The 26,804-nt window shown below is 33.5% G+C and overlaps 4 protein-coding genes across 4 annotated transcripts; 3 read left to right on the top strand and 1 right to left on the bottom strand.

The window, feature by feature from the left end:
- The first annotated feature begins 13,482 nt into the window (after positions 1–13,482).
- On the top strand, positions 13,483–18,812 carry LOC133285375 (uncharacterized). The gene is made up of 11 exons (XM_061482586.1): positions 13,483–13,526; positions 13,949–14,021; positions 14,459–14,542; positions 14,722–14,838; positions 15,213–15,674; positions 15,960–16,369; positions 16,449–16,548; positions 16,957–17,016; positions 17,116–17,202; positions 17,376–17,504; positions 18,364–18,812. The coding sequence occupies exons 1-11, from the start codon at positions 13,483–13,485 to the stop codon at positions 18,664–18,666; spliced, it is 1,869 nt and encodes a 622-aa protein (XP_061338570.1). The 3' UTR covers positions 18,667–18,812.
- A 2,417-nt stretch (positions 18,813–21,229) lies between these two features.
- Positions 21,230–21,751, bottom strand: LOC133285352 (STS14 protein-like). The gene has a single exon (XM_061482564.1). It carries the CDS (start codon positions 21,749–21,751, stop codon positions 21,230–21,232), a length of 522 nt encoding a protein of 173 aa, XP_061338548.1.
- A 1,711-nt stretch (positions 21,752–23,462) lies between these two features.
- On the top strand, positions 23,463–23,804 carry LOC133285367 (protein FAR1-RELATED SEQUENCE 12-like). Its single transcript, XM_061482578.1, has one exon. The coding sequence runs from the start codon at positions 23,463–23,465 to the stop codon at positions 23,802–23,804; it is 342 nt and encodes a 113-aa protein (XP_061338562.1).
- Positions 23,805–23,815: 11 nt separating this feature from the next.
- LOC133285362 (protein FAR1-RELATED SEQUENCE 5-like) lies at positions 23,816–24,904 on the top strand. The gene has a single exon (XM_061482573.1). The coding sequence runs from the start codon at positions 23,816–23,818 to the stop codon at positions 24,902–24,904; it is 1,089 nt and encodes a 362-aa protein (XP_061338557.1).
- The last annotated feature ends 1,900 nt before the right edge of the window (positions 24,905–26,804 follow it).

The raw sequence follows: 26,804 nt of genomic DNA, 5'->3' as shown, positions 1-26,804 counted from the left end.
CCTCAAAACTCTATAATAGAGTGATCAGTTCTATCAAAGATATGGAAAAATTAACACGAGAAGAATAAAGCTACATAAACTACATTAATTATAAAAACAATTTAAGACATATAAAAGATTCACATTGGGTCCGCGATCCCAACTACAAAAAGAAATTAGCCAGACATATTCATGTATGACTTAAACAAATTAAAATAATAAAGATTGTTCATAAAAGTAGTAAAGAAGAAGAAGAAGATGGAAGATCAATGGTCTTCAGTCTTCAACTCAGTCGAAATTCTGATCTCCAGCGCGAGTCTCCAAGAATTCTCTAAATTCTCTGTGCTCACGATTCTCTCTAGCCAAAGATGGTTTCCTCTGGGGGTCTGAGTCTTTATTTATAGACTTTGTGCCCTTGTCTAGAAATCTTGATCAAATCTTTATCGTATATCTTGGGTCTAATCTCCTCTGATACAGTCTGAGATTAGTTTAAAAATTATCACGTGCCTCCTGCGCTACTAGCGCCAAGTTGGCGCTGATAGCATGGGAGTGTTGTTCTGGATGCAGTAGCTTCGCGCTACTAGCGTGAGTCCCGCGCTGATAGCGCGATTGGCAAAAGTTGTTGGCGCTGAGAGTGCCAGTGCCACGCTAGTAGCGTGGTGGCTCTGGATTGATAAGTGATGATGGCGCTGATAGCGCCAGTAGCGCGGTGGCTGCAGACTTGTGCTTTCAATTGGGCTTCTTTCTTGACTGTTTTCCTACAAAAATATAAGAAAATCATGACAAGATATCTGATTGGGATTTATAAATTTAATAGCAATTATATCCCTTTTTATGCATGATTGATCAAGATTCTTTCTAAATTTGGCTTAAAATCATATCTATACTGGAAGCATATCATCGGTGTCGATGCATCATAAAGGGTAGATATGAAACATCCTTCCAAGTTTATTGAATCATTATAGTTATCAACTCAATTTTTTTTTTTGTGAACTTGTTGTCTTTTAATTATGGAAAAAATGTTTGTGATTTTAAATGATACAACTTTGTGTTATTTTAGAGGAAACGACGTCGTTTTGATGCATTTTTACCTTCTTTCTCCTCTATTTTCTCTCTTTTTCTAATTTTAAAAAGAAGAGAGAACATAAAAAATCACCAAATATACATTAAAACAACATCGTTTTATCTAAAACGATACAAAGTTATGTCATTTAAAATTATAAACATTTTTTCCTTTAATTATTAGTATAAATTTTCCTATAACAAGTAACAAATGTTAGCCAAAATCATAACAAATTTGGCATTGAAATCCATAGTATAACGCAGGTTGGGATATAAGAATGCTGAGAAGGGTGTAAGACAAACCTTGGGAATTGTGTAAATGAGTCAAATTCTATGATTGGAATCCCAAATTTGGGATGTAAGGACCCTAGGAAGAGTGTAACTGTGTAAGTGGAACCCTAGGAAGGATGTAAATAAGCCGAATCTAGGATGTAAAAATCCTTAAAAGGATGTAAATGGGCTGAATCTGTGATGGAAATTTTGAGAAATGGGATGTAAAGACCCCATGAAAGGTGTAAGTGGGATTCTGGAAAGGGTGTAAATGGATCATATCAGGAATGAAAATTCAAAATCCGAAATGTAAGGATAGTATAAAAGATGAAAATTTAACCCTCAAAGCATGTAAATGAGCTAGATCCAAGATGAAAATCCCAATTACATAATAACATTAGGATCTGACCCATTTAAGCTAATCATTAAATTGATACATCACAATTAAGGGTGTAAATAGATTGGGTCGGGCTAGGCTTTGGCTTAAATAGGACAGACATGTATAAAATAGTTTAAGCCTGGCCTGATCTATTAACCTTGTATAGGCTCAAATTATAAGTCTGGTTTGGCCTATATTAAAAAAAAAAGTCTTAGCCTAAGCCTATTAGCCTGTTTAAGCCTATTAGGCATTCAATAATTAAAATCATATTACTTTATTATTAAAATAATTAAAATAATTTTATTTATTTTATTTAAAATAAATAATATAATATAAGTCGACCTGTAGCCTTGTAGGCCCGACATCTAAAAGAAAGCCTATGAACTGCTTTCTAAATAAGTTTTTTCTGAAGCCTTAACTTATTCTATTTGACTATATATAATAGGCCGAGTCTAGCCTGATGTAGGCCGAGTCCTAAGCCCTTGTTAGGTCGGCTGACCCATTTATACCAATGTAGAAGAGTTGCATATTTGCCATCAAAGATTTTAGAATTGAACTAATCATTAAACTAATAAAGAGAGAGGTTTAAAGTTTTAATGTTCAACTAGGACTTTATACATACATGTGTTTATTATTATTATTATTGTTATTATATAATACAAATAAATTACAAAATATAATCAAATATAATATCCATACGCTAAGTATATAAATAAAACAATATATATATATAATATAATTAAATTGATATATCACATAAATAAGTATTAAACTAAAATATTAATTAATACTAGTATATTTTTTAACATATACTAATTACACATAAAATATGTAAAAAGATTAGATAAAATTTCTTATTCTATATTAATCCCACGATAAATAAGTAAAAAAGAGAGGAAGAAATCTTCAACAGTAGCTCAACTGGCAACTGAGTGCCCAACGGTTCAAACCTTAGCCAAAACAAATTTTTAGAATTCTTTGGGGGTCAGAGGGAGATCGTCTCCCCCTCAAAGGAGGATTAGTCTCACCCTTCCTCCGGTGACAGTGGTCCAATGCACCCTTTGTTCCAATAAGAAGCTAACCTTAGGGGACTTACTTCGAGAATAAGGTGGCTGGAGGAGGTTGTGTGGAGATACCTCTAGGTTATCTACCAAAAAAGAGAGAGGAAGAAATGAAGTTTCTCATTATAAATAGTAATCAAACTCTAATTACATTACAAACTCTTATTTGTCTCACATTTGAAAAATTAAGAAAACAAGTTTTCAGTTTAATTTAGTATATGATAAACCCATAGTATATCATGTCTTAAGGACTAAAATCACATTATTATCTAATCAAAAGTATGAGAACTAAATGTTATTTGGCTAAAAAACAAGAAAATTTGAGTTATTGACTAATGTGAACGATCCTTACTTGTTTTGTAGGTAAAATGAGATAAATTGAGGCAAGAATGAACTTAAAGGATTTGGAGAATGAAAAGGATGATCAAAAGAGTCACTAAGCGCGTAAAGAAACATCTCAATTCTTGTATGAAGGCGCTTTAGCATGTTCTAGTGCGCTAACACGCGATATCATGCATATTCTGCCTGTGCTAGAGCGTGCTAAAGCGAGCTCCAGGGTACTTTAACGCTCTCATCAGGGTTCAACATTATAATTTTAGTGCGTTAAAGCGCGCTCAAGGGCGCTTTAGCTCTCGTTTGCGACCCAACTAAGGCCCATTACATGGATTTGACCTAGGGCAAGGATTCTTACACCTTTTTAAACGAAATTTTAGAGAAAACCCAAAACACTTGGCAATTGAGACCTAGTTTTGATCATAGAAGCGTGTTTTTCATGGTTTTGACGGTTGGAGACGAGTCAGAATCGAGATTACACTGGAAACCTTGAAGATCCACTGCCATCACACCAATGGAGTTTGGGGAAGCTATCTTTTTTTCTTGTTTCTTGACTCCATAATGTTAGGCTATATTTTCTTTGTAGTTAGGGATAGATGGAACCCAATCAAACCTTTATATTTTTACTAAAAAAACATGAATTAAGGATGGATTTTAGAGACGGAAAATATCCTGTCTCTAAATGGGATGTTGGTACATGAATCATGCATGATAGATTCATCGTAATTCTTATGATTCTAGGGATAGACATAGGGATCATGCGATCTTTATTATTCTTAAACTTAATGCTTGTTTTCTTGAGAAATAACTGGGAAACTAGGGTTCTTTCAAGATAATAAAGAATTAGGATGTCAAGAGATTGAATTCTAATTAATTTAGGAGAATCGATCGGCGATATGAAAAAAATATTTAATTAAGGATTTTAATTCATAACATAAAAGGGAGATTGAAAGAAATCGAAATCGTAACTGCGTTTTTTGATTGTCAAGTAACTCAAATTTTATCTTTGGTTTTGTTATTTAGTTTAGTTTTCATAAAATCTGTTTGATCAATTGTCCAACTTAAGCATTAATAATGAATTGATGGTTAAAATTTAATCTTCGTGGGAATGATCTTTTACTCATATATTTTATTACGTGTACTATCGGTGCATATGCCGAAATCGCAACAATATAAATTAGGAATTGAATAATTAATGTAGTCAATAAAAAAGTTTTGATTTTTTTTTATATGGACCCTTCACTCTTTTGAATTGTGATGCTTCATATGAGTCAATCGATTTATATTTTTTTACCAATTTTTTAAAATTCAATTTCTAAGATCGTTGACTATATCAAGTGAGAAGACCGGCTCAAGATTTTCCCAGTCCAACCGATTATTCCATTCCAGTTATAACTGCTACCCTTTTTAGCACCCAGTGGCCCAACAACTTCATCTGCTTGGATTCAGTTTATGCTTTGTTTAGTTAGGTTCGCCACTACGGAAAGTAGTGTAATAGGTAGCTCTAACTAGTAACTAATATGTAACAGTTATGTCATATAGTTGTTTGGTTTGGTTGTCCCATGATCACTACTTCACTAGCTGCTCAAAAGAAAGTTTCTTTGATGGATTTTGTGTTTGACTTAGTTGTGTCCATACTCCATAGTATTGTTCTATTCTTAATGAGTCACTAGACTTAGTTGATCTAACTCGAGTGGAATGGGATGCTAATTGCTGTTAATAGTTATATTAATGAACAATATCTCCTATTTCTCTTTAAGAGAGTTACAATTAGTAAAAGGGAAAAAACACCATATGCTTAAAAGGACTTGAAAGTTAAGGAGATTATGTTCTACTTTGTATCTGAATCCCTTAACTCAGTCTTTGTACTTTTGTCCCTTTCTTTTTAACCATCCTAATTAACGTTCATTTACCTTTACAATGCTGATTGTAACAGTTTGTGTGTGGTTCAACAACAGTTCTGTTGTTGTCCCTTTCTTCTTCAGATTATATGTTGAGAACAGCTTGCACAATGATTGGGGTAGGATTGTAGGAAACATTAAGCATCATGTTATTTCCTTGTTTTAGTTCGTTCATAGTTTTGATGATGTAGTCAAAGATTGTGAAAGTAAAAAGTTAAAAACATTATTGCACCCATTGTTATTAATTTATGGGGAAGGTGCAAGGATGCATGATTTCAATGTAAGAACTAGAGTTTTATGGATAACCAACCTGAGAATTTGGAGAAAAGATGTTTCATGAAAAGAAAAGTAAAGAGAAAAAAAAGAAAAAGCGTTTAGAGGAGAACAAGGTATATTGTTCGGCGCCATCTCCTTTCACTAGGCTGTGACTAAAGTTAATGCCTGCTTTTGTCAAAATCTCCGTAGGCAAAAGACCTACCTACAATTTTTTTTTCCTTGTGATTTCATGAACATAATTTCATTTCCGTGCCAACTTTAATTTAGAGTAGTTGGTAGCTAAAAGAATGTACAACTAGAGTTGATTCTAAAATGAAGCTTTATCCAAGAGTTATTGACGTAGTATCGATTTAGTTAGATTTCAAGATTTAACTTGCAGTTGCAATTTTTGGAAAGTGTGGAAATATTTAAATCCGAAATTTAATCGGGTTCATTAGTGCTTCGGAATTCCGATACCAATTAATATCAAAAAATTAATAAATAAAATGATGCTTTAACTTGACAAGTATATTAATTGGACTGTGAGGGAATCATTGTTGGAGAGCAATGCTTTGCTAGAGCTTTAAGGTGCTGCCCGATATTAAATTTTCTTAGGATTCAATTTTCAACCACTAGTTTGATTAGCCCTGCACTCCTAGGGAGGTATATGCACCCATTGGTCTGGGAATGGATAATTTTATGTAATATTAGGTCATGTGGTACAATGGTTATAGAAATTTTCTAGTGGGGGTGTTTGATAGAGGATGAATTTTTTTTATTCGAGAATCTCAATTTTCAGAAATATAATTTTTACATTCAGTATACGATAATATTTGAAAATTAAAAATTTAAAAAAATTTAATTTTTTGAAAAATCTCCAAGAATCCCGCGTACCAAACGGGCCCTAGTGTATGAAGAGCTGATATTATTTTTTTTATACCGATCATAATTATTTTTTTGAGATAAGAAATTTTTTCGGATTTCGTCATAAATTTTGGCTTTTTAAAATTTTATGTTCCTCCTCAAAATGGCATTGATGAAAATCAAACCAAAATCTTTTGCGTCCACTCAATTCCTTACGTCAATTGAACTGGTGTTATGTTGATATCATTTTACATTATCTCATGTTGGATCCATTTACCGTTGTTGAGAAACAAAGAGAGTCAAAAAAGAAAGAGAGAAAGGTGGGGACACTACATTAGCGAAGAGAGAGACACCTTTTGCTTGTTATATATGATTGGCATTGACTGGTTTGTCCATACGTCTTTAGAAAGTTCGCTTTTTCTGTCTCATAATTGGATTTCTTTTTTCTTTTTTTTGAAAAAGCATAATTGGATTTCTACTAAGCCTTCTCAAAACCAAAACAAGAAATTAGAATAATGCGCCCGTGTCATTTTTCTCAGAATATTTTTGCAACAATGAACATCATATAATAATTTGTGTGTGAACAGAATATATTATATGGTGAAAGGAAATATTAGTCTATTAGAACATTTTCGCTCACAACATATTACGTTCTATTCACTAATGTTATTCACCATGTAAAAATAGTGCCTAAAAAATGGACTGATAGTGTGTCGGTCGGTGTTCAAACCAGTACGAGCCCACCATATTAAAATTTTCACACCATTACATACACTAAAAAACAGATGTATGATGCTGCACCAGCCAATTTCTGATTCACATTTTGGAAACAATTTTGATTTGGGCACTTCATGCTCTAATGATTTGAGCAACAGATGTACCACTTTAGTTTGAAAAGTCACTTCCTATTCGTTGTAATCATAAAGTGCCATGAAATCATATATTAGAAGTGTTCTGCCTGAGCAACATAGATTTCTAACCATAAATTAGTTGATTAATTTCAGATCTGGTGCTCTATTTAGATACCTAGGATAAAGAGAGATTCGTCATACATGTGCTTTAGTCCCTATTTATAAAACTTACCTTGGACTTTAAGTTGTTTGGACCTTTTGAGAATATGGGCCTTACTCAGATCCATAACAAGAAATACCATTATTCAGACGGACATGGAAGCCCTCCAAGCTTCATTTGAGTTTACATTTGTATGAAATAACTTCTAAATTTCTAATTTGTCCTCTTTTATCAATACATACAACATTGTTCATTATATGTTAAATTAACTATTTCATTTTTGGGAGTGCTTGCCCTTAAGCTTTTACTCTGGACCCATCCAATGGGTCCCACAATATCTAGAAGTAATAGACTAAGATAAATGATCCGTTTAAATGTTAAGGGATATTTTTTGTTATATATCCCTAATTATTTGGCTCTCATTCATACTCTTTTACTTTCGGATAACCCCTTTGTAAATAATGAATTAATTCTCTCATATACACATTTTTTAAACCTCACTCTCTTAGCTTTTATTGAACACAGTTGAATATCCACGATCATTTTTCATCGAAAGTGTTTATGTAAAACAACTACTTAACCAATTAAGCACGTTCACCTAACCTAATCTTGTGGTTATTAACTGATTTTATAAAAAATAAATAAATAAAAAATAAGAAGAATCTCAGTTTTATAGAACCGTGTGAATTTAGTTCCTTATTATACGGATGCTATAATTTGTAATCCTCAATATAAAGAGTGTTATTAGACATTTTCGATGGTTGCATGGATCTAGGAAGCATGTCTGTCAGATTGATTCGAATATCGATCCCCTCATTTGGTCTGAAACCATATATTACAACATATTTTTCTTCCTGCGTTGGTATTTTCTGGCATCGAAAATCGTCCTTCTGACTTATATGAAATTTTCGACGATAAGATAAAATAGAAGTTTCATTTGTTTATTTATTGGGAAACAGAAATTTCGACTCTGCAGTGAAGCATAAAATATCACATCTGTCCAAAGAAGAACCCTGCATTTTTATTTTGTTGTTACTCGGTCCATATTAAGGCTCTATTCAAATTTGTTGCTTTGTCTATTCTTTTTCAAGAAAAATAAAGTTCAGATATTAGAATCCTTTGTCATTTTCCCTATGACACAAATAAATACCATTTGTTATACAGAATCTCCTTTATCAGGAAAATAGATAATGTTGTTTGAGCAAATAACCTTTCAACACAGCTAAAGTTTATCAAAGAAGTGTCTGTAGCCTCTCCTGGCATTGTTTTGGATTACCCCCTTTATGCTATGGTTTCAATGAATAACCAATAATACCAAATGATGATAGCTCAATTAGCATTAGGAAACTGAGTAGGTGGGGGGTAAGAGCATGTGTTCGATTCTCCCTAATATCGTCTTTGGAAAGGGTTTAAAGTCTTAATCTCGGGACCCGCTCCGAATCAGACTAGTCGCGAAACGATGAATCTATTAAAATATTTCAAAAAAAATATGAATAACCAATAAAAAAGAATAAAAGATCCTTGCTTGTTATGATAATTCTCTGTACTGTACATTATTGTGTCCTTTTTTTTCCTTTGCAATCTTCAATAAGTTAAGATATGCATTACATAATATTGTATGTGAACATGTTTTACTAACAAAATTCCTCCTTTTTTTTTATATTTTCTCCTCCTTAGCTTCACCTTTTCCTGAGCTCTTCCCCTTCTTTTTCATATCTATTTGTCTTTGTCTCAGCAAGTGCACAGCGAAAAAAGGAACTTTTTTCCTTAGTAGGTTTGTATTACGACAAAAAGGGAGAACTGGCCACCTTAATGCACTCCCATCCTTTTTCTTTTTTGTATTGGTTTTGGCGAAGGTCAAGCCCCATTAACATATTATTATATTTGTTGATTCTGTGACAAACGTTAGTCTCTTTAATACTGAAGGACAATATGGGCATCTTCTAATTCCCCCAAAAGACATTTAGACAAAGAGAAACCCCACAAAACCTCTATTCCTTTCAAGCACAACGTCCTTTATCCCTTAGCTTTCATCCCTTTTGAGGTAAATCCTTTCTCTTCTTTCTTGCAACCCGTTATTTTGTTACCTAGTCACTTGTTTCCTTATTATTGGTTATAATCAGTGAAAACTTGAGTGGTCTAGCAGGACTCGAAACAAACAAAATGCCTTTTTCATGATATACACATTGAATGGACATGACAAGAACCACTCCATATATTAACGAATTCTATTCAGGCTTCTCTTACACTGTATACAGACTAATCCATTGTACCTAAAAAAAATAAATGGCACCCTTCTTAGCACAGTAAAAATGTATCCATTCAACCAAAAATGAACTACTATCTAATCTTTATTTCCATTTTCTTTCCTCTTGATTTTGTTACATCAAATCAATTGGCCTAATAAGTAAAGAAGTGATGCAAAATGAGACAAAAAGGTGGAGAGAAAGTCACCAACTCCCACTTGCTTCCCAACGAGAGCAGAGAACTTTGAAAATGAAATAGCCTGCTACATATATATGTAGTCAATGAGAGTTGCCTCTATATCTACTCCAATAATCTAATATGTTCACAAAATTGTCTTGAGTTTTAGAGGTAGTGTTTAATGTTAAGTCATCTCTATAAATAATGCTAAAAAAATTTATTTAAATGAAAATAAAACCTTCTAAATCCAAAGGAGAAAAAGTAAAATAAAATTGAAAGATTGAGACTAGCCCAAGGTGCAAAATGCAACCGAAGGAGATGAAATTCAAATCATGATTGAATGAGTAGAACAATAAGGAAAGCTGAACATTGGGCATTTTATTAGGTTTACTCATAGGTAAACTTTGGGTTAATATATTATAAATTGGTTTGGCTATGCTCTTTGTTTAAGCCTAAGTAAACTGATTTTTGCAATTTATATATTTACACACCGTTTGCATACACGTACTTTTTTATTTGAAAAAGATAGAATTAGAGAGGAAATGTATTAAGAAGTGTATTTTTCTTGTCATATTATTTATAAATAATATTGTTATAAGATATTATGATAATTTTCTTACTTTTAAATATAATGGTGTGCAAAATTATTACTAAAATATGGTGGCTTTTTTACCTTTATTAATTAAAAAATAACAATTTTGCCTTGTTTTAATACTATTTACGAATTTGACTTTTTATTAAAACTTATAATCAATCTGCTATTGTTTGACTATTGACTGAATGATGTAATCGACTACATCATCAAAAAATTAGGATAAAACTTTGAACGGTCAACTTTTAGCTCGGGAGTCCGAATCTGGTAATTTTTTTTATTCTATATAACTTTTTGAGTTCTACGTGTTGAAAAATTCCCAAAGGATTATTTGTTAGTATTGGAAAGTAAAAATGTAAATAACATCATTCACAAAGATAAAATATGTCAAACGGGACACAAAGAAGCATTTTTTGAGAATTTGTTAGGCTAAATCCCCTACATGTGTAAGTCTCTAAAAGTTACGTGAAATAACAAAAAAAGAGCACCTGATTCAGACATTCGAGTCAAAAGTTATGGCGTTCCAAAGTTTTACGATAAAATATCCAAAATTTTGTACCACATTCAACCCAGTGTTATCCCCACCGAGTTGGGGTTTTGGGTAGTCGATTACACCTTGTTATAACCCCTTCTTTGACCAAAATGGATGTTTTTACGAAAGTTAATCAATTATATAACTATTGTAATTGATTAACTTAAGGGTCAACGATCAAATATGGTGTAAAGTAATCGATTACACAACTGTTGTAATCAATTACCTTAATATCTCGTGGTTTAATAAATTACATTGACAATGTAATCGATTACTTTCTCTAGTCAACGGTCAAACAATGACAGATTTGTGTAAAGTTTTGGAATGAGGACAAATTGATTATTTTTTAATTAATAAAGGGCAAAGGCCAAAATATGATAGGTGCGACTTGTCTTAAATTCATCTTTATCATTCTTATTCACTTATTGAACATAAATATTAATTAATATTATAAAGAAAAATATTTATCATTTTAAAAAAATACAAGTTTATATCATTTTAAGTGAAAGTATTATATTTTGGTGCATATTCAATGATTTTTTTATATTATCTCTCTTCCACAAAATTACGAGGAGAGAGAAAGTGAAAGTACTATGTATGAAAGAGAAGCTAAAAAATTCATCAAAACACAGTAGTTTTACTTGAAATTTCACAAACTTATGACATTTAAAATTAATAATAAAATTGGCTATAAAAAAATTGAATAATAAAATTAAGATTATAAATACTAATTAAGATTATGATTAATGAAATTATTATTATTTTGAAAATTGATATCAGAGCTAAATAATAAATAACCTCATAAATTGCTATCATTAGAGATTATTCAAGTTGATGGCTTTATGGATTGGCCTACCATATTGGCAAGTGCTCTCTTCCTTTGTTGTAGAATTATGAAGAGTTCTCAAAGGTCTTGAAGATGTCTGGATCGGTGGTTGGAGGCTTTCTATTCTAAAAGTAATTCAAGGTCAGTTATCATTTTGCTCACCAAAAAATGGAGGAGCAGTTCGAGAGTCTCATTTGATAACTCATATTCGAACATGGTTACAAAAGAATTGAGAGATTCAACTAGTTCATGTGGTCAGAGAATGTAATGGTTGTGCAAATTGGTTATCAAAGTACCTTATGTATACTTTTCCTTGGTTTGTAATTTTGGTAGAGTTACTTTGACTTAATCTCTTGAGAGTTATTTTACCCCTCTAGATCACCCAAAAAAAAACCTCATAAATAGTTCTTACTTGCTTGAAGTATTTTTTTTCAAAACTTGTACAAATTTAAAAATATTAGATTTATTATCAATAATGATACTTTAATGATTAGTTTTTTTTAAAACATAAAAAATTTAAATATTTGATAAAGTCTTGAGTTAAATAAAAATAATCCTATAAATAAGGTGCATTTTTTTTATAAAAAAATTGTTAATTAAAAAATATTAAATTTGCAGTTAATAATTACAGTTTGATTATCAGGATTTTTTCTTATCATTAAAAGAATTCGAATATTTGATAAACTCTAAGAATTTTAAACAACCAAAATTTCCGTTTTTTGAATTTTTCTGATTTGTTGACACTTGAGATCTTTTGTATTGATTAATTAACCCAAAACGAATTCAAATCATAACACAGTGGCAGAGTATATTAAACTGTCATTATTAACAATAAATTTGATATTTTAAAAATTTAAAGGAGAATTATTTACACACCATCATAATTGTGCCATGTAACCACACGTTATATAATAAGTTTCCAACTTATTATATTGGGTTTGATTTTTCTACTTTCAATTTAAATAATTTATTTACATTGAACACGTCATTTTAATACGAAAATCAAGGTATTTTTATAATTATAATTTATTTCGAATTATAATAATTTTTTTCATTATAATTTTTTAATCCAAAATGACATCATTTTAAGATTGAATTAGATAATTTCTCTACATTCTATAATATTGAAGCCTATTATATTTACGTAAATATTTATGTTTTTGTTATTGAAGGTCAAAAAAGCCATGAGTATCATATCAACCTTAATTAAAGCTTGAGATCTTCGTCGGACATTAGAATGATAGAATCTCTAATGCTCTATGGCCCTTACAACTTTTATGAATATAATATTCAGCCACAATTTTTATTTTCTTCTTCTCTTTGGTGACCTTTTTGATCTCTAGAGGCTCTATAGGGTGATTTGTCCACTTTTGGACGCTTTGACATTTGCACTGGTCTACCATTGCTGCTCCAACTTAAGCCACAAACTTTCTTTTACTCCTTTCAGTGCAATGGCAAAAAGGCCATTCTTTTTTACATAAAAAAAGGCTAGTAGCATAGCAAAACAAAATTAGCACTAGTATGTGCAGAGGAAGGTCGTTAAAAGAGAAGACTCATTGGTCAAAAGACTAATCTTTTCTCCACATTCGTGGGTTTGGTTTTATACACAGCCTCATTGCACTTTTCTATTTATGTCCAAACTGTAATAGCAGCAAAGCAAAGCAAATGATCCCTTTGTTGGGTGCTTCCTGGAAGGAAGCTTTTCTCTTCTGAAATGCAACAAGTCATGTCAAAATCAAGTCTTGGAATCTAGTTTGTAGGTTCTCGTGGCTAATTTGGTATCTTGATTCTGGACTATAGTTTTTTTCTGGTTCATTTCTCAAGTGTTCTCTTTCTGAGTTCTTGCTTTTTAAGCTCCTGGGTAGGATGATGACTCTGTGTTGATTTGTTTTTCACTTTTTCTTTTCTTCTTCTTCTTTTTATCTTATATCCTGTTAAATGTTAATGTATTTGGTTCACTGGAAATAACTCTGATTTTGGATGGCTTTCAGACATGGGGTTTGAAGGTTTGATTCTAAGGCACAAGCGTTCAAAGAGGTGTGCCCCTCTATTCCATATGATTGTTTAGCTTCTCCTGTTGCTTAAAGTGGGTTCCTTTATGTTCGTACTATCTTAATTGTGGAATTCATGCATGAGGGGTTGCTTGCTTTCCTGGAAAATGGAAAATAAAGCTTTCACATTTATGTCAATGTCTTCTGAATCTGTTCTTTCTTTCTTTCTTTTTGGGTCTAGTTTTACATAGTTTGTATACCCATTGGAGCACATCCTTTGGGGAGAAGGGGTTTCCTCGTTGAAACTGAAACTGAAGGTTGATACCTCTTAGAAAGGGTGAGAATTAGGGATTTCATGAATGTAGCTTGGTCACCTTAAAAGGGCACCTCAAAACAAAATACAGAACCAGATATCAACTTATCATATAATACATAAAATAACTGTATTTTGCTGTTTATATATGGCAGCTTTCCTGATAAGAAAAAGGTCGTGGTGGATAATCTAGATAATCTTATCGAGGCTTCAGATCGATCAAAGCTGGTATACTCAATCACTCCATTATTTCAATTTTCAACAAGAAATAGTCATCAATTTTTCCTAGATTTTTTTTTTAACTTAGGAATTTGAAGGGGTACTGTTCTCATTAATGTAATGTAAAGCATGTACGATACTGAAAAAATGTCAGCAATTCCTTTTTTTGTGTGTGTGTGTTTGTGTGGGGGGGGTCTAGTTGGTATCATAAACTCCAAGGATAGCCAGAGATATGAATTAAAAAATATTTTTTTAAAGTTTAGCATGGGACTGATGAACAGAGAATTGATCTTGTGAAAAGCATATATGTTTGGCATAATTAATCTCATCTCATACAGTTGTGATATTGATGTTCTAGTTTAATATAATTTTCTCTAGTCCACAGGCATACAATTACTTAGAAGCAAGATTCTCATGCCTAAAGTATGGGTTTGATCTGGTTCCAGGATACAGGATACCTCACTGAATGCGGTAAAGCTAGGATAAAACGATCCCCAACAAATGATGTTCAACATACTCTGAAACAAGAGGTACAGCACCAGAACTGTTCATCACAATTCTTTTATTTTATATTCTACTGCAGCAATATTTTATGCAGTATGATTCAATCAGTCATTTTCTTTCAATCATCCTTCAGCTTTGTTTAGAGGCTCGGCGTACTTCTACCTGATAGCTATGTCTATTTTGTGTTTAAATTAACTTGCGGCAGATTCTACAATTAGAGAAAAGGCTACAAGACCAGTTTCAAGTCAGATGCACATTAGAGAAGGCACTTGGATACAGACCTACATCTCTTGTTAATTCAAATAACATGATAATGCCCAAGGTTGGAACTTCTTCAATAAATTTTGGGACAAAAATTGTGCATTTGCTTCTGATGTCATAATTATCAACAGGCGTGACATATCCAGGAATAATGGACTGATTTATTTGTGCTTTCGTAAACATTAAAAGAACATTGATCTTGCAAGCATACATGTAGTTTTGTCTTATGCATGCTAGCCTGATGGTGAATATGTTTGTGACTCAATCTTGCAATGCATGTGTCTCCAATCATAAGATTGTTGTGCAGCCTGGAAATGGTTATACATTGTTTAGGAGTCTATTGTTAATTTAAATGTCCGGTATGACTTTCTTGTTCGCATTTTGCTGTTTGTTTGTCAAGTTTTTATTTTATTTTATTTTATTTTTTGACTCCAGCCAACCACAGAATTAATTAAAGAAATTGCAGTGTTAGAGTTGGAAGTTGTGTATTTGGAACAACATCTTCTCTCCTTGTACCGTAAAGCATTCGATGAACAATTATCCTCCGTAGCTCCATCAACCGAGGAGGAAAGAGTAAAGTCTCCTCCAACAACACCTAGAGCAAGATTCATTGAAGCTTCTGAGCCTAAGGTCTTAACCAGAAGAGGATGTTCTGCAGTACAATCTATTGATTATGAGCTTGATACTCTGCAAAGGGAATATAATGGATATGAACTCGAGACTCTGGGGAAAGAATATAATGTACTTCGGTCAGAAGGAAAGAATTTAGATTCTGATGTATATCGATGCAACTCCTCATTATCCCAGTTTTCAGCATTTACAAGAGTATCTCCTCCAGCAGAAGCGTTGACAGGATCTCTGCATGCCTGTCATTCCCAGCCATCGTCCATGGTGGAGGTAAATCACGTTTCATGGAAAACTCTTATACCTGTTTTTGTATAAAAATCTGGCTTCTGACACATTGAGTTGCTGCAATCATAACCATTCTTGTTAAAGGAGACGACTGTCTTGGTTACTCAAACTCTTCTTTATCTTTTTTGAAGAATACAATACAACATATATTCACTTTATTTGTGAACTTCTGTTATATCCATTTCTCTTTGCAACTATATCAGTGCTAGATGCAGAGATTGGTCTTTTTAGAGTCCTTCTTTGGATTTTGATTCAGTTCATTCCATACAGTATGCCCAAAATGTCGATGCTTCGTCAAAAATAATCAGTCTGGCAGAACATCTCGGCACCCGTATATCTGATCATATTCCAGATACACCTAATAAGCTTTCTGAGGATATGGTCAAATGTATATCAGCTATATATTGCAAACTTGCAGACCCACCTATGACAAATAGTGGTCTTTCATCTCCCAGTTCATCCTTGTCTTCAATGGGTGCCTTTTCTATTGGAGATCAAGGAGACATGTGGAGTCCAGGGTTCAGGAATAATTCCTATTTTGATGTACGGTTAGACAATCCATTCCATGTGGAAGGACTCAAGGAGTTTAGTGGTCCATACAGCACTATGGTTGAAGTATCATGCATTTATAGAGAGAATCAGAAATTGGGTGATACAGAGCAGTTGCTCCAGAACTTAAGGTGAGTCTATTAATATCTGTCCAAGATCGTGAAGTTTTCATATGAAAGTACATAGTTAAGTGGAATTCTTTGGTTTCAGGTCCCTTATTTGTCAATTAGGGCATGTAGATCCTGGGAGGTTGAAACATGAGGAGAAGTTAGCTTTCTGGATCAACATACACAATGCTTTGGTGATGCATGTAATTATTATTCTCAAAGGGCCTGTTTGATTGTGTTATGGTTTTTTTTGTTCTTCAAACTGTTTTGTATATTAGTTATGGAAACAATTGTTTTCTGTGTTTTTTTTGTTTTGAAAATTAAAAACCAAAACAGAAAACAAAAACATCCCAGATATGTTCTCTAAATTTGATTCTAAAAACAAAAAAAGAGTTACAGTTTTTAAAATATTTTTTACAAAACAGGCCTTATCAAACAGGTTTTTTTGTTCTGAAAACTAAAAAATTGTTTTTAAAAAACAGTAATCAAACAGAGTCTATAAAATTGTTTTTAAAAACAGTAATCAAACAGAGTCTATGTTTCCCTTTAGTGTTTTTCCATTTCTCTCACTTGATTAATTGGGTTATAATCTGTTCTTTGGTTTCTAATAGGCATTTTTGGCTTATGGGATTCCACAAAACAATGTGAAAAGAGTCTTTCTTCTAATGAAGGTAAAAACTTAAGCGTAGTGCCTTTAATAGTCAATTAAAGGATGAAACTCTTAAGCCTATCTGCTTTTGCTGACATGATCAATGTCATGCTCTTTGCAGGCTGCATATAATGTTGGGGGTCATACAGTTAGTGCAGACACAATAGAGAATACTATACTTGGGTGCCGGATGTCTCGCCCTGGACAGGTGGATCATACAATCCTAACTGTTCCTCTATAAAAAATTTAAAAAGAAAAGAAATTATGAACGTGCCATTTAGAATATCTTTGAAATATCTCCTCAATATGCAAAGTGTTTATTTTTTGAGTCCTACAGAGTGACTTGCATGGGAGCTTCTTCTAACTAGCTTCCTCTTGTAGTCGTTCCGCTTGTTCTTTTCTTCAAGGACGAAGTTCAGAGCTGGAGATGGACGACAAGCATATGCAATCGAGCATCCTGTGCCTCTTCTACACTTTGCACTGTGTTCAGGAAACCATTCTGATCCAGCGGTACTTATATCCCAATTCTTAATTTCATGATTTCATTAGAATTGCAACATCTCCATTTTTCCACACTTGAATCTATCTGCTCAAGAGTACATGATATTTTTTTGGGCAAATACTTTCTGCATTGGCAAATCAAGTGGACAAAACATGGTACAGATCATTTTGACATGGAATAATTTCATCGACACTTACCTAGTTTGTGTACAACACTGTTTGAACTTGCTTGCATTAAATCACTTGTAAAGGATGTTCTCATGCTTGCATTTGACAGTGGTTGCCTTGGTGGAGTTATTACATCTAGAAGAATTAAATTACTGTGTTTAAAATGGATTTTACTTTTCAAGAGTGGACTACTATATATAATAGGGAAGGTTCTTTTAACTCAAGAGTAAGACTTCTAACTGTTACTCCCCATCTTAGCCGTTGATGGTCGAAAATCAAAGGTTGTCATTTGTAGTGTAATTAATAATTAATTAATTAGTATGACTTCCTAAACTATAACTGTTAGATGGGCGGAAATCAATGTTTGAGATGAAGAGTAAGACTTAAAAGTCTTACTCTGGAGTCAAAATATCTCTCCCCATATATAATATAATACATACTATATACGTAGACAGACCTCCTCACCTTGGTTTCTGAAAGAAAATATAAGGGGACCATTGCTTGTGATAGCCTGTTCTCGAAATGTGTTAAACAATAAACAAGTTCAAGGTGTTAAGATATCCCACATTTGCTAAATATATAGGCTGAGTACCCTTTGTAATATGTGCAATCCTCCCCTGACAAGCTAGCTTTTGGAGTTGAGTTGAGTCATTCTAATATGCTTAACTTTAGTGAGTTATCTTGGAATGAACTATGACAGGTACGTGTATATACACCCAAGAGAGTGTTTCAAGAACTAGAAGTTGCAAAGGAAGAGTACATTCGAGCTACCTTTGGGGTACGCAAGGACCAGAAAATACTTTTACCCAAGCTTGTAGAGACATTCACCAAGGATTCGGGTTTGTGCCCTGCTGGTGTTATGGAGATGATCCAACAGTCTCTACCTGAATCCCTTAGAAAGAGTGTTAAGAGACGTCACCTTGCAAAATCCCGGAAAAGCATAGAATGGATACCACATAACTTTACTTTTAGATATCTCATACCTAAGGAGCTGGTCAAATGATTATTTGGTAGCGTTACTTATTGCTATGGTACACCCTCTGCATTGTTTGCTCTATTATGTATTCTTTTTGTACAAAGTTGACAAGGGCAGAAGCAACGGAAAAAAAAGCTAATAATGCAATGTGTAGTAGTATTTTGCAGCTAATGTCTTGCCATGTCATTTTAGTATCTGTAATTGCTGTAGTCTTGAGATTCTGCTATAAACGATGTAAATGATTTGTTGCTATAATCAATTGTCATTTGGATTTCTTTGTGATTTATGACTTGCCCTTTATTAAAGCTTTATTCTAATGGCATTCCTTAAGGATAAAACAAAAAGTAGAACACATGAAAATGAAAGCTGGTGCATTGAGTAGAGCTGGCAAAATGGGCTGAGCCCGCCCGCCAAACGGGGCGGGGCGGGCTGAGTTTTCTAAACTCGCTGCCCGCCCCGCCAAGCCCGCCAGCCCGTCCGGGCTGATTTTTTTTTTTTTTTAAATTTTAGTGTAAATGTGGCGGGCTTGGCGGGCCGCCCGCCCAAACGGGGCGGGGCGGGCAGAGATATCTAGCCCACCTTCAAGGCGGGGCGGGGCGGGCCAGCCCGCTTTTTGGCGGGCAGGGGCGGGGCAGGGCCGGCAGCCCGCTTTGCCACCTCTAGCATTGAGATAACTACAATTAATATTATAATCACGTGACGCGACAGGGGTCCAGTCATAATATTAATAGTATAAGGACACTTGGGATTCACATTTGCGTTTTAAATTGTGATTCGGAAAGTTCCCCATAACAGCAATTTAAAATCGTAGTACGAGTTTTCAATGTTACTTTCAACAGTCTTGACACTTGAGCTTTGAGTCATCGATCTCCAAATATAAGTCAGTAATGCTTTTACGTATTTTAATGGTCAACGTTGAAAAATTAAGAAACTTCACCGTGAAAAGCTCAGAAGAGGTATAAAAACTGCTGAACAGAATTACAAATGAAAATGGCATGAAGTGCAATATTTTTTGGACTCACACACATACAAATATATAATATGTACGGTGATAAGATTTTTTGTTATCACTTTAGACAAGAAGTTCCCTTGGACAGAATCACTAGTGAGAATGGCATCAGTAAGTACAATTTTTTTTTTTTTATTCTACACACAATGACCCAACTAAATTTTCTACTCACACAAAAGATGGGTGAGTCCTATTTACAATATTGTTTCTACAATATAAGATAACTATTTTTCTACGGTATAAAGAAAATTATTTATCACACACACACACATATATATATATATATATATAGGAAAATATTTTTCTCATTTCGTTGGAGAAAACTCTCTCAAATTATACGCTCCGAATTTCATGCAAGTTTTTTCTATTTTTTTCTTTTGTTTTAAAGTGTAGATATCACGTATTTATCTCATACATATAAGAAAATTATCTCAAGTAAAACGAGATTAGTAACTCGGATGTATAAAAGGCGATGGGATCTTTTGTATTCAGTTGGGACAAGTTGTTCCGTGTACGATGGGGCGATCCGCAGTTCATATATATATATATATATATATATGGGTTTTATAATTCTCATTTAACATGAGAATTATAATTTTTCTACAGACCCTTCGATTTCCGTGCTGACATGGGTCTTACATATAATTTTTTTTTACACATGGGTCCCACATGTTTTTTATCTCTACAACATGAGATTTCAATTCTTCTTCAACATGAGAATTATAAAACCCTATATATATATATATATATATATATATATATATATATATATATATATATAAAAGGCGATGAGATCTTTTGTATTCAGTTGGGAAAAGTTGTTCCGTGTACGATGGGGCGATCCACAGTTCGTGCCCGACATGTGCACGTGAACTCCCGGTATAATTCATCGTGCCATAATGTTACTACTGACTTGCAGTTTGAGAAAACCCCCGACAAAACACTAAAACAATGGCCAAGTCTGCTTAAAAATCCTCACTAACCTAACACAAGCCATTTATTATAGCACTTTAACCTTTGTAGTTGGGGAAAACAACCATCTACCACAAAAATTTAGGACCGCTGATAATTCATTGACTGTACCCTACCTAATCTGTTCCTCTTACAAGATTAAAATGTTAAAAAGATCAAGATCTGTGTTATTGTGTGTGTGAGAGATAACAGGATCTGCAAACTAAAATTAATTTATTAGAACCACCAACCAAGGAGATCAACTATTAAGGAGTAATTCTAACTTAATCAGTGATCTTGAGTTCGGTTTCTTATAATCCAGTTGTGTTAAAAATTTGATTGGGAGAATTCTACGATCCCGTGTGGTCTTACCCGTTTCCAATCATACTAGACGAATAATAAATCAACCTATGGATGATATAAAAATAATAATAATTTATTAGAAATTTGGAAAGTTGCACTAAAGATCCAAAGTTAACATGCAATGTCTCGTGCCATGCCAGGTGATTCTACTTATTTGATCCAATTCATAATCCCCAAACATCATAATGTGTCTCACTCACATTACACTAAATTAGCATTTAATTCACAAGACAAGAATCACAAACTCAAAACTTAAAATGTGAAATTTCAGTATGGGCTTTCCCCTACGTAGTTTCCAGGTGGATTATAGAAACAAATGGTCAAGCTAGCTTGGTCCTTCACGCACGTGACTTGAGCACACCCCAACTCAACGGACTTTCTCCACACAACCTGCGTGTAAACGCCGCACCTGTGGTTCGGCACGCACGAGTTGTCAGTGTGGTTATAGAACTGTTTCTGCTTGACCCATTCCTCAACCACCATGCGCGGTGTCACCGCCGTCGTGCTGCGGGCCCATAGCTGGTTGGCGCCGTACTTTTCGGCCGTTAAGTTGGCGAACTGGCACGCCATTTTGTCCCTTTGGTAGCGGACGAGCCTGCTTGTGGCGTTGGCTAACTGCTGGCTCCACCTCAGGGGTTGAACCCCCACTTCCGCTCTTGCCATGTCGTGTGCTTCCAAGAACTCCCTTGCCGCGGCTGGTAGCGGCGGAGGCGGCGCCACCGTCGCTGGCTCCGCTGTGACATGGAGGATGGCTAGTGCCGCCAGCAAAAACAATGGACCATGAACCATCTGACCTTTTGTGGTGGACTTGTGTCATGTGAAAGATATCATTTTATTTATAGATCAATGATAACAATTTTAATGAAGAATTTAATAAAATAAGAAAGTGAAAATTATGATTTTAATTACTAATCATTAATCTATAAATAAATAGTTAAGATTTTTTATATAATTATATTAAGCGATGACATAGTGATAAATGGACTATAGTCTACAGCCAACGAATGGACGGGTAAGGCCTGGAAAAAATAAATAAATGGGCCTAACCATTCCCTTCACATGTCTCATACATATATAAAAAATAGTAGTGGATTTCATTTATTTTTTTATATATTATTTGAAATAAAATTGTCTTATGTAAATATGAGCAAAATATTATTAGGGTAAATTCTTGGTTATGTTATCAATGCAATGAATGACTCTCTTGTGTTGTTGGAGCTGGTGAGAGGCCTAACACATTTAAATTTTGGGAAAACTTCAAAAACTCCTTTATGAGTTTTCTTAATTATCACTTATCCCCTTACAAATTTTTTGAATCATTTACACCCTTATTTAGATTTTTTTATCACTTACTCCCCTGACTTAAAGTTCCTTTATCACTTATCCCCTTCACTTAGGGTAAATGATAAAAAATCTTTAAATCAGGGAGTAAATGATTCAAAATTTTGAGGAGGGCGTAAATAATTATAAAGAAAGTTATAGGGTTTTTTGAAATTTTCCCTTAATTTCTTTTTTTTGAAATGGCAACACATTTAATTTGAACCCTAGAAATGGAAGAATAGTGGTCCTGGTGCTATGCTACTATCCAGTATTCATTGAATATTAAATTATATTTAAAGGTGCAAATTTTATTAAAAACAACTAGCAATTAATAAAATATTTAATAAATACCATATGCAGAAAGAAAAAGAAAAAAAGAGATGGATAGCAGGTAAAAAGGAAAAACGAAGTGCATGCAGTAATGTAATGCAGACTGCAGTGTGTGTGGGTTTGTGGGCTTAACCATATGAGGTGTCTGGGAGGGTAATAAGGACCTTCTGAATCTGTCTTTTCAGAAAAAATTTGGAGTGATCCCGGATCACCTAGCTTTTAGTGGTCTAGCCATTCAAAAGGTTACACATAGACTCATTAATCCACATCATTATAATAGCTGGTATTTTTTATTTTTTATTCATTAATATTTTTTTATTTCATTTTTCTCCTTCTCTTTCGTTTTTCTTTACTCCCATCTCACTCTGCAAATGGAGTTTTCAATTTCCTTCTCCATTCCTTCTCTTTCCTCTCATTATGTTCTATTTCCTTCCATAGCTTGCAAGGAGTTCGTCAGAATCTGATCATTATTAGCCGTAATTTGATTGTCGTTTGCCAAAGCCTTTCCCATTATTGATTTACCACAATATTTTGAACCAGAGTTCCATCACCAATTTACCATAATATTTTGTAGAGGAGTGGAAGGTGCATGTTATAAAGAGGTGTGTGACTTTTATATATAATGTGGGGGACTATCATTTTTCATCTGCTTCGTTCAATTTTGTAAAAATAGAATGTTCATATTCTTCTTCTTCTTTCTACTATAAATCTGATTGTAATATGCTTGTGTTTTTTTTTTTTTTTAAAAAAATCACCCTAAACTTGAGTTTTATGGTCATCTTTATGATGTGAAATGAGCATCTTTTGTAGGGTTTTTGCAGATAGAGGAAATGAGCACTTCTAAAAAGAAATGGATGATTTTATATATTCAGATTTATCTTCATTTAGTTCCGACAGTGAATATGACAATGAACCAAGAAAGATGTTGGTGGTTGTGAGTAAGGATCAAGATGGATATGAGCCAAAAATTGGAATGTTGTTTTCAAATGAAGATGAAGCTTATAAGTTTTATAATGGATATGCTAAATTGGTTGGTTTTACTGTGAGAAAATCAAAATATCAAAGATTGGCAGATGAAACCATAAGTCAGAGAACATATGTTTGTGGAAAAGAAGGATATAGAAAATTGAAAGACCCTTCACATGTGACAAGAAAAATAGAAGAGAAACAAGAACTGGTTGTCAAGCTATGATACGTTTTAACATGGATAAGGATACTTGGATTGTTTCTAAGTTCATCGCGGATCATAATCATGATCTTGTGAAATCATTTGCACGTGCTATGTTAAGATCACAAAGGCGTGTGGATGAAGCATATGCTAATATGATTGAAGATATGGACAATGCTGGATTAAAACCATGTAGTGTGTATTCATATTTTGTTGAAGCTACTGGAGGTGCTGAAAATGTTGGATTTTTAAAATCTGATTGTAATAATTTTTTACAAAGTAAAAGAAACAAGACTCTTGAAGCAGGAGATAGTGTTATTAATCATTTTAAAAGTCTTCAAGCAAATGACTCATCCTTCTTCTATACAATGCAAGTAGATAGTGAAAATTGCATGACTAATTTTTTTTGGAGTGATGGCATATCAAGGACAGATTATAATCACTTTGGAGATGTAGTCATTTTTTACACAACCTATAGAACAAACAATTATAATATGGCATGTGCACCTTTCATTGGGGTAAATCATCATAAACAAAGTGTTTTGTTTGGTTGTGCTTTCTTACTGAATGAGACAACAAAGTCCTTTTCTTGGTTATTTGAATCATTTTTGGAAGCAATGGATAGGTTGCAACCTAAAATAATTTTCACTGATCAATGTCAAGCAATGGCCAATGCTATTAAAAGAGTTCTTCCTAAATCTCAACTTCGACTTTGCTTGTGGCATATTGGCCAAAATGCTGCTAAGCATCTTTCTTATTACTTGAGAAAACCTGCTTTTAAGGTTTTATTTAATAGGAGTCTCTACAATTGTGGATCAGAGCAGGAGTTTGAAGAGGTATGGGCTCGTTTAGTCACAAAAGTTGATATTTCAAAATGCTCATGGTTGAAAGAAATTTATGAGTTACGAGCAAATTGGTGCCCAACATTTAGTAAGAATTATTTATCAGCTGGCATCTTATCAACACAAAGAAGTGAGAGTATGAATAATGTTTTTCGTACTGTCACTTGCAAGACAATGTCTCTTACTCAATTTGTACTTCGTTATGAAAAGTTTTGGAGCGTAGACGATGGTCAAAATTGCAAAAAGACTTTGAGTGCAATCAATCCGCACCTCGTAGAGTAAAAGAACTTGTAGGTATTAGAATTGTTTGAATCTTTATCTGTGACAATTAAAAAAATGAATAAAAATGGTATGGCTGAAAAAATTTATTTTCTTTTATTACAGGTATGACTGAATAAGTTGCACGGGTATATACTCATGTTATTTTTGAAGAATTCTATGAAGAATTGTTTGGATCTTTATCTGTGGTAATTGAAAAAATCAATGAAAATGATACTTTGTTTTGTTACAAGTTAGTTAAATCTGGTGATGACAAATAATATTTTTTGACATTTGAAACTGCAAATTGCTCTGTTGAATGTACTTGCAGAAAGTTTGAATCAGTTGGCCTTTTATGTCTTCATGCATTGAAAGTACTTAACTTTCACAATATTTTTGAAATACCTTCTCAATATATCTTGAAAAGGTGGACAAAAAATACTAAAGATGGTATTAGTATAAGCAACAACAGTAATCAGGTTTTTGACAATGGTAAACAAGGAATTAATTTTCGTATGAGTCAAATAATGAATAAAGCCATTTATTTTGCAACCAAAGGTGCATTGACAGATGAAGCAACCAAAATGGCTGAAGATCACCTAGAGCATGGCATAAAAAGATTGGAAATGATGTTAAAAAATACTAGTGGCATGATTGATAAGACTACAATTGAATGTAAGACTAGTGGTGAAGAGATAGATGAGCATAATACTTTAAATTCAAAAAAAGTCTTAGTTCCGCATCGAGTTCGAGCAAGGGGAGTTACAAATGCTAGACTCAAAAGTCAGCTAGAAAAGAAAAGGTGCAAGAGACATCAATCACAAGCTCTTGGTAAATCTCACGGTGCTAATACATTAAAACCTCTAAGACATAATCATATTGATACAAGTACAATGAATAAATTAATTAGGATTATACTATTTATTTATTTATATGTGATTTTATGATTATTATTGTTCTTTTCTTTTGTGATTTAGGAAAAGCTTCAAGTATGACAGCTAAAGATTCTAGCACCTTTTATACACCTCTACCAGCTTATAATTTTCCGTATACCTCTCTTGTGACAAATGCTAATACAACTCCACCACCTTATTGTTTTCCATATGTCTCTCAAGTGGCAAGTGTTAATATAGCTCCACCAGTTTTTTGTGTTCCATATATCTCTCAAGTACCATATATGCAAGTATTATTATAGAATAACATCTCATGATACTATTCTAGCTCCAGCAAATGACTATTTATGTGCTCCATACTAATTGTGATACTATATCACAGAAGAATAACTTATTTTTTCAGGATCAACAGAACTGAAGAGCTCATAGTAAGGATGACTACTTTTCCACTCAACAAAATGACTGAGAATGATGCAATATGATATAAGTTGTCATGCAAGTTTTTTTGAATGAGAAGAAGTCCTACAAGCTGCTAGGTCAAGTCGGACTCTCAAGTCAATTACGGAAGCGAAACAGTAAAATAGAAGAGGAGAGAGATGGAGAAGAACACGGTCAATTTGTTTAACGTGGGAAAACCTTCTCCAATGTGAAGAAGTAAAAAACCACGAGACACTAGTCCAGAATCAAACTTCCACTATAAGAATAATGAGTTACAACTTACAACAATCAAACTTCCCTAGTTTTTCACTAAAGGTACAATTAAACTTCACCTACAATAGTGGTAATATCAAACTTCCCTAAAGAGGTCTCACTCAAACTTCTCTCTAGAGGTATTCAAATTCTTTTTTTATATCTCTAAACCTCACACACTATAAGCTTATATAGGAGAGGGAGATGATTCTAGACATTGAACCACTCAAAGGATGTGTCCCTTGAGCCTTGCACCTTCATTTATGGAGAGACATTGAACCACTCAAAGGATATGACTCTTGATCCTTGCACCAAACATGGAGAGTTCCAACCTTTTGAGA

This window comes from Gastrolobium bilobum, unplaced genomic scaffold (genome assembly GCF_033153095.1).
Source record: "Gastrolobium bilobum isolate Gb01-03AN ecotype WA unplaced genomic scaffold, APGP_CSIRO_Gbil_v1 utg62802, whole genome shotgun sequence".
Lineage (NCBI taxonomy): Eukaryota > Viridiplantae > Streptophyta > Magnoliopsida > Fabales > Fabaceae > Gastrolobium > Gastrolobium bilobum.
The sequence above is the reverse complement of the archived record's forward strand: the minus strand, read 5'-3'. Positions and strand labels throughout refer to the sequence as shown.

What these genes read in the sequence shown, in the direction of transcription:
- LOC133285352 (XM_061482564.1), bottom strand. Translation starts at nt 21,751, where the DNA reads ATGGTTCATGGTCCATTGTTTTTGCTGGCGGCACTAGCCATCCTCCAT.
- LOC133285362 (XM_061482573.1), top strand. Translation starts at nt 23,816, where the DNA reads ATGGATAAGGATACTTGGATTGTTTCTAAGTTCATCGCGGATCATAAT.
- LOC133285367 (XM_061482578.1), top strand. Translation starts at nt 23,463, where the DNA reads ATGGATGATTTTATATATTCAGATTTATCTTCATTTAGTTCCGACAGT.
- LOC133285375 (XM_061482586.1), top strand. Translation starts at nt 13,483, where the DNA reads ATGGGGTTTGAAGGTTTGATTCTAAGGCACAAGCGTTCAAAGAG. An exon ending in AGGCACAAGCGTTCAAAGAG is followed by an intron (nt 13,527 to 13,948) that starts GTGTGCCCCTCT and finishes TATATATGGCAG; the next exon opens with CTTTCCTGATAAGAAAAAGG. An exon ending in ATAACATGATAATGCCCAAG is followed by an intron (nt 14,839 to 15,212) that starts GTTGGAACTTCT and finishes TTTTGACTCCAG; the next exon opens with CCAACCACAGAATTAATTAA.